Here is a 12,259-nt window from a genome sequence, read left to right on the forward strand (position 1 = left end):
GCAGATAGCATCTACTAGGTCTATTTCTGTGTGCAGGGCAGCTATCAGTCACACAGCGTCGTCCAGTCTGTCTGTCAAAGTGTGCATCAGTCTATGTGTGTCATCATGCTCAGATAAGCACAGCTGGGGGCACAAAGCAAACAGTCTGAGAATAACTTACCCCCCAGGAAGAGGTTGAGCTCGCACTCCAGGTAGTCGAACATCTCAACTGTCAACTGGAAGCTGAGGGAGACGGAGAGATAAAGGAGACAGACATTTTTTAGCACGCAGGTCTGTCTTTATTGTGTCACAGTGGTTAGGAGTGTAAGCTTTTCGTTTCCTAAACAAAATGATCCTAATTGATCGTTTCCTCACTATTACTGTAAAACACTGGATCATTTCCTTCCTGCGTTCTGATCGCTCAAAGCTGGAGGAAAGTCCCCTTGATACAGCACACTAACTGCACACAGTTGATGCATGCAGTATCATTTAATTTCACACTTTGGTCACCACGGACTGAGAATTAAAACTGAAACTCATTATCATTTGGATCCTGGCCAGCACAGCGGTCATGCTCGACAATCTACCGCAATAACGATAAGAACAGGCAAAGCAGCGACACGCCGCACTCACAAGTTGTTAACGTCGTTCTCTCCCGCCTCGTCAAGCTGCCTGTTAGACATCTGCAGGTTGCCGGGGAAACGGGGGTTCTAAAAGAAAAGACAAGAGGTTTGAACCTTTTCTGACATCAATCTGGGACGAACACATTTACAGGAAGTCTAAAAACCATCAACATGCTGATAAAACTCTTTAACTTATAAAAAATATGGTTGTTTGCCTGGTGCGAAAGCTGGACTGTGCATTTATATTTACTCAATACTGTATTTCAGTACACACTTGAGGTTTATACCTCAGTGAAATTTTCCAAGTTGGACTTTTAGTGTATTTGAGAACATTTATATTACAATATTATTACTTTTAAACTGAAACCTGCAATATCAGGCAGCACAAACAAGCTGTAAACACAACCCTAACAAATCATAATCTGTTAAACTCGAAGAAGAAAGAAATTGTTTGCAAACAGTTGTTTATTTACAGAGAAACATTATTATTCACTTCAAGTCGTGTTTCTGGTAACCCGATGCATTTCAGCCTAACACTCCTCCTCCTTAGAGCTCTGTTTTTGGTCTCTACCAACTAGGGATAGACCTATTATCGGCTTTTTGATGCATAACGGCATCGGCTTTTTTTTTTATTATCCGACAGCCGATAAGAGATCAATTTAAAACTTGGTTATTTTGGCTCTGATGCAGCCGCGCCTCTCTGTCTGCAGTCACTACTCTGTCTCCAGCATTGTCCCACCCACAGCACTGATTGGTTACACGCAGAACCATGGCATGGTAACAGCCAATCAGCAGTGAAAGCTGTGCATGTAGAGTGCTCACACACGGCGGAGAGGAGTAAAAGTTAATTTCTTTGCAAATTTTATTTAACTTTGTTTTATTTACTTTATAAAACTTCAGGAAGTTATTTATTTATTTATTTAAATTTTCAGTTAACTTTATAAGAGATGCTGCTGACCCTGGGAACTCCCTGCGCTTTTTGTTTGTTTGTTTAATAAACATATGCTTAAAGGCATTTAAACAAAGTTAAGTGTTGGAGTTTGTATTATTTAAAATTTTGCAAATGAATATCGGCTCCAAATATCGGTTATCGGCCTCCTTGAATACTAATAATCGGTATCGGTATCGGCCCTGAAAAAAACATATCGGTCTATCTCTACTACCAACACATGAGGGACATACATGTATGTGGCTCTAAAGCCAAAATTTGAACAGCAATTAGCTAAAATTCATGTCTGCTGTTTGGTGCTGAGCAGGAAGTGTTTAGTGATTTTTAAATTGCCTGTTGTATCTGTAACTAATGCTGATGAGAGCAGAATGCACAATCTGAATAAATCTTCCACAACCACGTTCTCTTGATGGATCGCTCAGGCGAATGTTTGGACTCTGACTGCTCCTGTGTGTTCTTTGATTTTGTCTCACTTGTTGGAGCCAATCAAAACAAAACCCTGGCTCTGAGTCAAACAGGCTGTCGATTGGCTGCTGAAGCACTAAAATCTGTGAAAAACTGCTCTTGTTTCTCTTCTGCCTGAAAGTAAAGTAGCCCAAAAATATACAAACATTTGCTTCCTTCATTTCTCTCTATGTAGAAAATAATTCTTTAAGGTGAGGCACCTAATGTACGCATTAGATTTGAATATTTTCCAGGTACAAATGATCCAGCTATATACTCTTTTTAGTTTAAGGTGTCGGCTTGTTAAAAGTTAAATAAGACTGTGGGTTTAACATTAATTGACCTCTATCTGGTGTGTGAAGAGGGGATTTCTACTTCCTCTTCTGTGTGGTCAATGGTTATCTATGAGGCCTGCTGATGTATGAGCAAGTCTATACATCAAACGTAGTAAATACAGCGTAAAGAAAGGTGAAATAAAACCTTAATCAATAGTTTTATGTGCCAAAGGGTCACATAATTCTCAAGTAACCTCTTGGCAATCTGCCCGTCACCCTTGGGTGCAACAACTAACCACATCTTCCTGCGATAGCATCAGCACCTCCTCTCTGTCCCTGCACCGCTCGTCTCATAAAAAGGCTACATTACAGATTCTTGAGAGGCCATTAGTGTACAAGCCAGAATTTTCTATCCCCCCCCGCAGAGACACACTCGCACTAAAAGGAGAGTCTGAGACAAAGATAATGAGTGATGAGGGAGACTGGCGCTGGGTTTTTTATAGGCCAGGCCGACTCACTTTGATGTGAAACTCCATTTTGGTGATGAGCAGTTTGAGGTAGATGCTGCACAGCTTCCCATAGCCTTCGCTCAGGTGACCCTGAGGGAAAGAGAAAGAAGAAGACGTGATCAAAGGTAGCGAATAATCTTTTCTTATCCTGGAGGACTTGCAGCTTTAAGAACAAAGAGGAGGCAAATCATTTGGTGTTTTCCGGCCTGTACAGGAAATTTTGGCTGAAGGAAGCAGACAATAAACTCGAATAAAGTGAGCAAAGAGCAGCCAAAATATTCTGTCCTGCTGCTTCTACAAAGCTCATGAAAAACAGGTTCAGTTTAGGTCATTCTGTGTGAATTTCCCTGTTTTAAAAGTATGGACAAAGTTGAATCTAGTAGCGATTTGGTCGATTGCTTCTCACTTCTGCTTTTCCGTGAGCAGTGTCCGTGAGTGTGGGTGGTGATGACACAACAGGAAATGGAGGCCACAGCGCTGGTCGCAGGGACCAAACTTCCTGTATCCTCCTGCCCAGTGACATCAGCAAAAAACTGAGTGATAAAATAACAAGCCTAAGTCCAGGAATACAGGACAGAGCAGGCTCTCCACCCAAACCGGTGTTGCTTAACACAAAGGGTGACTGTTCAGATCATGTTGCTTAATGGAGTGCAACATACAACTTTACACAATAGACAGCATGAATTTCAACAGGGGTGCCTGCCGCAATACTGTGAAGACACTTGTGCTCACTTCCATTAATGCCAATGTTATAACAATAATGTCATAATCCTGAGTGCTGCTACCTCACAAAGAAGCTATCAGACTAGCTTATGTAATGTTAGCGTCTGTTAGCCACAACAGCATGTAGTTGGCGGGCGATATGTTGTGAGCTCTGACAGTCACACTTGGCAAGTTTTAAATGGCTTTGTCCATCACGGGCCAAAAACGTCTGTCACTCCAACACAACAGGATGACTAGTAACAATCGTGTAATGTGACTGTTTAACAAGGAGGTGGCTGAGCTTTAATGCTAGTAAATAAAAAAAACAAGCTTCTTTAGTTCAGTTTCTCATCATTTAAAAGGCAAAAACAACAAATGTGCTTTACTTTTTCCTGCACTGTATGAAGTAATAGATAAATATATACAGAGTAATAAAGATAGGATAGAAAAGATGAAGTATAAAGTCTGTTATTCAGCTTAAAATCAATATTTAAAATACATAGCAGAGAATATGACTACATTAAAATGATAATCTCTGTGTCCTTACCCACATCCTGCTCATATCAGTTAAATCAGCCTTGTTCCTCATGGAGTCTTTTATCACCTGCAGCGGAAACAGAGAGGAGGGAGACAAAGCAGGGGGAGAAAAGTTCATAGAAAAGGGTTCATTGGGTTTTAATGAAGTAAATGTAGATCAGACATCAGAGAGATATTTTTTATTATACGGGTTTGGAAATGGTTACAGTAATCATCTTTACGTACGTGTGGATGTCCGTCTCGCAGCAACTTGTGGAAGACGTGGCAGAACTTCCAGCAGAGCACCGCGTTGCTGGAGAGAGGGAGCCGGTTGACCGCCGCCCAGAAGGTGTGGGCGCCTTTTTCATGATGGGTCCCCAAGATGCAGGGTGACGGGGACAAGTCAAGGATCACTTGGATTATATAACTGGTTAAATATAATGTATGACATCTTTAGTGTGGTGTAAGTCTGGCTCTCTTGATCTTGATGTTTCATATCTGAATTCTTATGAGGGATGTCAATACCTAAGCATTGTCCTTCTCTGTACCAATCCTCATACAAAAACACACATTTTTAAGATGTTTTTGTCCCTACATTACTAAAAGTTGTTTCTTTTGGTGCAAGAGGACACTTATTACTGAAGCTTAAATTGAGTCAGACAATGCCTTAGGTTATTGACAGTAAAGAATAGTCTGTACTCCTAAGTTAAACATGGTTAAACTACCGGATGTTTGCATTGTACTGTTTGCATTTATGTTATATATAGGTGAAATTGTCCCTGTTTAGTGTTCTAAAATAAATAAAAATCCTTTTCCAAATCTTCCCTTTTTTATTTAAAAAACAAAAATAATGAGCCCTAGATATTTGTTATTGAGGGTAAGCTCTGCAGACACCAAACAGCGCTCTTCTCTGTCTGCTCTCTGTTTTGTCTAACACATTACTAAATTAGCTCTGCAGCAGGGCCACATGTAGATGATGAGGTTACACTTAGTTTGTTGTTTTTATCTTGCACTAAAGTAACCCTGCAGCCATGGGAGAACAGCTCCTAACACACACACTTAAAGGAGGACAAACACACTTCCTCTCCTCATGCACACACACACACAGACAATATGAGGATATTCCTGGCATGCTTCTCTTTGACAGCGACCTCCTGTGTGTTGATGGCCTTATTGATGCTGACAGCCTGTGAAGAGGAGGAAAGGAAGGGCAGGGGACAAAAAAGAGGGGCGGAAGAGAGAGCAGAAATCAGCCACACCGCTTGAGACAGAAAATGTAAAAACCTTCAAGTGTCAAGTGTTTCATTTTAAAACTTGGCACCCTTCCACCTTTAAGTTGCTTTTTCCTTGTCTAACCACCTGGGGAATGGGAAGCAGAAGGGCGACTGACCCACTTTCTGCAGAGTTGATATTCAAGGCAGGAGCTGAGAGACCTGAAATCCTCTACAGAAACACCTGTCTCATCATCATGCGACACATATGCCATCATATCTCTTCATACGTATCTCTTCTGCAGTCACAACATTTCCATGAACCAACTGGTAAACACAGTTAACATTAGCACCACGAACAGGCAGACTAAATGAGATAGCACAAACTATTCCTCACGTGTGGATGATCAGGGGAGTATGTGTCTGTGCTATGAAATCTACTGAGGAATGTTGGCCCAGCTTAAATGAACCCCGTCCAACATCAGCTCAAATTTAAGTATCGTCTAACCCACATTACAGAAACATTAGAGATGTGCCACAACTTCTGAGTTATCCATGAATCCTGCAAACACACACAGTTAAGATTCAGACTTTTATAAAGCTGTTGAGTTAGTGTAGTTTGATATAAACAGGCTGATAAACAACCATCAGAAGACTGTTGTGTTAGCTCCTGCTCCTGAGTTAGCGGTTTGACAGTTATTACCCTTGTGGTTGTTTACTACTCACAGTATTTTTTTATGTTCTGGTGAACTTTGTTTATTTGAGAGAGAGAAACAAATTAATATCTCACAGAAAAATGGCTGGCATAACATAAAAACAGAATCGAAATTATGCTAGCAACTTTAAGAAGCTAATGTGTCAATACAGTGCACGACAAAGCTAGCATGCTGTTTCTTTAGCAGGTATAATGTTTACCTTGTTAAACCCTGTTATTTTAGTGTGTTAGCATGCTAACATTTGCTTTTTAGCACTAAACACACAGTACAGAGGAGGGTAAAGGGAATATGACTAGTTTTAGTTTGGTCATTAAATGAAGTACTGGATACACATTTGACTTGAAGATGGCCCGAGAAGTTAAAGAGTTCTCCAGATATCTAGCACTGTTCTCCCATAACATCTCCAGACTCACAACGGACAGTAGCCTAATAAAACAAGAGACATTCTTATTTATTCTACACATATTCTTCAGAAGGTGTCACTTACATTATTCACAATGCAAATTCAACTGCTGACAGTTTGTTCTCGAGATTTGGATAGCAGCTAACGCAAAAAAAACAACTGCTAGCTACAAGCAACAATGAAAAGCAGGCCACAGAGGTCTGGTAAGCTGACGTCTTTCAATATTCTAAAGGTTTTCGGACATTTAGTTAACCTTGACTCATGTGACATCACTTGAGGCCATTTACTACACTTTGCAAATCCCATTTGGAGCAAACTTTTATACAACTTTTGTTCTTGTGGAGTATTATTATACAGTAATACCCCCCAAGACCTGTATAGAGTTTCTTGTGTAAAACCATGTGAGTGCCTCTGCGGTGGCACTCACATGGAGTGGGATCTGCAAATCATTAGGACATATTCTCTGGGGACCATGACCATCTGTACATTTAATAGCAATTCATCCAATAACTGTCGAGACATTTCACTTAAAAAGGCTACTCTCAACCTAATATCCGTACTGAAGTAAAAGGGGATCTTCGAAGTCAGTAGGCTTCATCATCTTAGGACCATGAATGTTTGTGCAAAATTTCATGACAACATAATGTGTCCAACAGTTGTTGAGGCGTTTCAGTCTGGACCAACCAGCCAGTTATACTAGCTCTTTTGCAATAGTTTCCAGTTCCATTGAGGTTGTGTTAAAAAAGCAAACAAGAAAATGTATGAAGAAATACATATAAAAACAAGGCCAAGAAATGTTCCTGCTATAAGCTGCAGGGCCGCGCTGTTTAAGCTTTTTCAGGTGGTTTTCAAAACAAGGTGTTCTGGAGCAGCATCTGGCTGACATATCACATTGCACAAGCGAGGAAAATCCAACCAAGGAAAATCACACATCCCAACCTCTCGACTTAAAGTAAAAAAAGCCAAACATGCATTTTGCCATCATCACTGGCATGGTATCAAGAGCTCTGAGTGTGGTGGCTGGGGTCAGTAGAGGGCGGGAGGCCTGTGCGATCTCACTTCGCACAGATGTTGTGAGTTTGCTCCTCCTTTTCCAGTATGTGAGCTGTCAGGACTGGAAGTTCACTGAGAGGAAGCATTGGGCGAGAAGGAGAGGGCTGAGATGTGTGGGGAAAGGAGAGAAAAAGGGAACAACTCGGGCCAACCACGATAAACCTATCCCACTCTGTTTAAGTGATTAGTCAAATCTCTGAAGGAGAACATCTGTATCCTTACAGCAAACAAACAAATATGTTGCCAGGTGTCACTCACTATTTTGTATTAAAAATTTCTGGAAACTCTTTCTTGCGTTTAACAACAGCCTAAACAATAGACTACCTCCTCCACACACCACAACCTTGTGCAAGAAATACAACCACTGTGTAAACATCACAAGTTGGCAAACACGAGTTTTGTGTTCACAGAAATCTAATTTACGAGCGAGACTCAGTCTCAGCAGTAGTTTAGTGAAGCAGACGGAGGACAGGAGGAGGAACATAGAGCTGGCTGATGTTTCTACATCACTGACATTAACTTCCACATCATCCACATCTCTGCGCTCGGCTTGTAATCCTGCCGATTATGAGGAAACATCACAGGGTGTTGTAAAGACGATGACTGACCACGTTTCCTCTCCTGTCATTAAACATGCAGGACGTTGATTAAACATGATCAGTGAAGCAACACCTGTCCTGTTGCATCAGGGACGAAAACCTGAGCCAAGACTCTGGCTGTGTGTGGGTGCGTGTATTTGTGTATCTGTGTGTACTGTAAAGGTCAGACACAGCGGGGCTTACACTGTCCAGGCTGTGCAGAATCGAGCTGAAATAAGACTGTGGTCGAAACTACAGTCTGTCTCCTTCTGATGGAGACCACCAGGGAAAGGTCGCCTATACAGTTCCGATATTGATACCAGTATCAGAAATATCTCTGGTAGAGCCTAAAATGAATGTCAGTCAATGCACCAATCCTATTTCATAATTTATTAGCCCTCCATAAAATGTATTTTTTTCTCTTCCAAAACAAAAGTCTCACACAGCAATAACAAACAGTATGGCTGCCACTAGCAAACACTGTTGAAGATCAGCAAAGAAGAACTGATTTCAGGAAAATGACCATGTGACAATAACAAACAAAAACAGTGTGGTGCTAGCAGAATGTAACGTTAGCCAAAGCTAACAAAATGTCTCCAATCAGTATTGTCCACCAATGATATTACCATATGTTTTATTGCACTGATAACAGGAGGATGCTCCGTATCGTATAATGCTCAAGTCTAGGTATCAGAATTGGTATATGGAAGGAAATAATGGCATCCGATAATCTTAACATTTAGTTTGAGTATCTGCATTGGAATGCACACTTTCTGTTAGACAAAACAACATACACATGGAGGCCTGATGACTGGAGACAGCTTTGATAAATGTGATTCAACCTCCCTGGAGAACTTTGGGAGGTTTTTTTTGCTAAATTCCTGTAATGTCTGAGTAACCACAGCTAGGAATGATAAACAGTTTTTCATGATCTCATCTTCATCACTGGAAAGAACACAGAGTTGCAGAATGAGAAATTAATATAACATAATGTATAAGGGTGCGACAAAATATCTATACGACAATATATTATTGTCCTGATCGAATTTTCGATAGGCTGGCGGCAAATGTTGATATTTTAATTTACAAATATAAGGCGATCTAAACAGATTTCCCTGTGATTTTGGGTCAACGCATCACTACATCATGACTCCTCGCGGTGGCAGTGCGGGGAGGGTAATGTAAACGGAAATTAATTGCCAGAAGAAGTTATTGAAATATCGAGATGCATCATTATATGATTGTCTTGCAATAAATCAATTATCACAGAATCGCTGTATCGTGATATTGTCGTTATCGTGGGCCACATATGGGTGAGTTAGCCTGTGATTCCCACCCCTAATAATGTAAGACTACCCATGACACCACCCATGTCCTTTATGCTGACTATACTTTCATCTATGTTTCCATAAACCCTGCAAAACTGCATATTTAAGAGTTGCTCCCTGTTATTGTTAAGTCCTAATATTATCAGTTTGTTGATTGTGTATGGGCTTCAGCATGAGGCAACTATTTAACTGACTTTGTTCACACCTTTCCACAAACATATTGGTTTAACTTTCACCATTAGCATGAAGAGGCAGCAGATTGTTTTCAGGGCAAGTCCTTTACTTCTACTACAAAATAAATGTTTTGCTTGCTATGCTTTTGTTCTCCTTTAAACTGACTCTTTATTAGTGAGGTTATATTTCTAATATCACAATCAGTGTATATCTCAGCCAAAACATTTCTTTACACTATTGCAACATCTCACTTCTGTTAGCAAAGAGGGAAGTGACTGGTGTGGCATTTCCTGTCACTTTCCTGATCTGTCATAACTGAAACATTATTTTGTTTTTATAAGAGATCACGCAGTAGACGACACTTAGCTTAACCTAGAAAAAACAACATCATCACTTTGAAGACTCTTGTTGTTCCAAGTCATATTGCTACGCCTTTTTACCCCCTGTCACTCATACACAAAAATGAAGGGATGATTTAGAAACACCCAGTGCCACTGGTTCCCACATGAGGATGACCCAATTAGCCCACAGTGAGACTTTGTACTTTGTGTCTGGGTTGAATGAGATTGCCAGCTGCCTAGGACTCCTGGCATTGGCTGCTGGCATCAACGCATCAATGGCCTGTTAGCTCCTCGCAGTGCGGCCAGGCAGACCAGCTCGCAACGTGAAATGATGGGAAATTAAATCAAAGGTGAGAAGTGAGTGTTCATGGGGAGAAAGAGCAAAGATCAGCTCAGAGGGAGTCCTCTTTGATTTGGACAGAAACCTACGTCATGGTTTCCACAGGGGCCAACCTCGACTCCATTCCCTTGTAATTCCACCTTCTTTCCCCACATTTTTAATACTATACCAACAGTTATGGTATGGATTCCTACAATTTCTCGCCAGCTGAATGCAGATCTCCTTTTTGCATCTTGGTATCTACAGAAACATCTCACAGCTTTGCTTTCGAACAAAGTGTTATTGATACAGTGTTGAAAGCATTTTAAGTCAGGCTTGGCAACCCTTAATCGGCCCTTCTGTAGAAACCAGGGCATTGATATGCTGATCATAGCTTGGCTGTGTCCACTGAAGGGTCAGTGCACAGAGCCCAGAGAGAGGAAGCATCTTCTGCCTGCTAAATCAAACAGCCTTTACTCACTGGTTGAGTTGGTCTGATATCAATACTAGTATCACAAATGCCACCGATACTGCATGGGATCGGGTACCCAACATAGGATTGGGTATCGGCAAGTACGCAAGATCCCTTACCCTACTAAAATAAACTTGTTTCTTTTTTGTTGGCATGTTTCCTTCATTAGATAGTGTGAAAATATGGGAAGAGAGAGTGGGGATGACTTGCAGCAAAGCATTCATCTTGTGATGGTAGCAAACAACAACAGAATGAATCCTTAGTCGGAGCTGCACTCAATTAAGCAGTTTCACATTAAAAATCATTGTATCCCCAACGCTGGTAGACACGGTAGATCTGAGGGGCTGCTAAGCTAAGCTGCTGCTAACGTTAGCTCATGTTCTGGTTGCTCTTTGGTAAGGACTCCTTTACCGTTCATCATTCCTTAGGTTTCTTACGAGGGCCTACTCGGTAAGGGCCGATTAGCAAATTCAAGTTTCAGAACATCTTGACTCATTGACTCCCATCCACACCTCATCTGAGTAATACTCAAGACAATGTGATCAATGCATGCCTTTCTCTGTAATTCCATGTGCCTGTTAGTCCTAGAAAAGTCATCCCATTATGGTCATACCAAAAATGGTGGCAGAGAGAAAACAGCCCTCTTGGTTATTTCTGTCTCTGCTGTTGCCTGATTTATGTCAACACTGATGACAAGACAAACCCACAGCCAGTTCAGTTCAATCATGAGAAAATGACTGTGGAAAACCTCGCCAGAGCCGAATGAAAGGGGGCAGAGTAAATTCGGAAACACTTGTTCTCCCTGGATTTAAATTCTCATGGTCTCGAGGAGGCGGAGGAGGAATCCATGTGTGACCCTGATGATTGAGTAAGGGAGAGGAGTTATTAATCTCAGTAAGAGCACTGTGATTATGTGACCCCAGTCATTTAGGTCTATAAGGAGGAGCACACAGAGATGTGAGCAGCCATCATGGTCGGCACAGTCTTTTTAGCTTTGCATATTTATCAGATCATCATTTAAAAGTACTGCACTTTGTAGGTTTGTTCCTGTGCAGTATTTCCTTGCCTTGATGCAAAGGGCAACTATTTTGGTAGTTGATTACTCATTTCAGTAACTTTTAAGCAAAACACACACATCCTTTTTTCCAAGAAAGCACAAAGGCGTGCACACACATCAAGCTAAATGCGACAGTTCTGTAATATCGAGTTGCGCCAGTGGAGTCATGGTCATTGTGGCTGACACAGGGGGTGGAGGTAGCGGTGGTTTGGGAGGTGGCGGTGGTGGTGGTGGTGGGGATAGAGGCGCTCAGTCAGGCTTCCTGTCTTGGCACACCCTGCACTGCCCATTTCCTGCCTGCCTGCTGAAAAATGCCCGACACCAACCCCCCTCCGGCTAAAAACCTCGCTCAGTCAACCCAGACAGCGCCTGAGACGGTCAGTCAGGCCGAACATTTCATTCCTTCTCCCCTCTCACATTTCCTGCCAGACTCTTCCAGGTGCTTTTCAAGGAAAAATACTGTTTATAACAACCTGCTCTGTATTTTTATAGCTCTGGCTTTAAGATCTGAAATAAAAAAAACTTGCTTGCCAAAGTAATTGCTGAGATCTGATAGGTGGTATGCTTTAAATATGGAACCAGGAAGTTGATCTAAACTGTGATTGTCGTG

At 41.4% G+C, this 12,259-nt stretch overlaps 1 protein-coding gene across 1 annotated transcript in view; it reads right to left on the minus strand.

Annotated features, from left to right (window-relative positions):
- The window catches only part of hip1 (huntingtin interacting protein 1), a 41,876-nt gene that overhangs the window by 16,672 nt on the left and 12,945 nt on the right, over positions 1-12,259 (minus strand). Inside the window, exons 2-7 of the mRNA XM_069668357.1 lie at positions 5,121-5,184; positions 4,244-4,386; positions 4,029-4,085; positions 2,789-2,869; positions 613-689; positions 161-222 (exon numbers count right to left, since the gene is read on the minus strand). Coding sequence (XP_069524458.1) covers positions 161-222; positions 613-689; positions 2,789-2,869; positions 4,029-4,085; positions 4,244-4,386; positions 5,121-5,184 — 484 coding nt within the window. The remainder of the gene's footprint in view (positions 1-160; positions 223-612; positions 690-2,788; positions 2,870-4,028; positions 4,086-4,243; positions 4,387-5,120; positions 5,185-12,259) is intronic.

The sequence above is a fragment of the Semicossyphus pulcher genome, unplaced genomic scaffold (assembly GCF_022749685.1).
Source record: "Semicossyphus pulcher isolate SPU_LCO1_2020_fin unplaced genomic scaffold, fSemPul1.0.p SCAF_19, whole genome shotgun sequence".
NCBI lineage: Eukaryota > Metazoa > Chordata > Actinopteri > Labriformes > Labridae > Semicossyphus > Semicossyphus pulcher.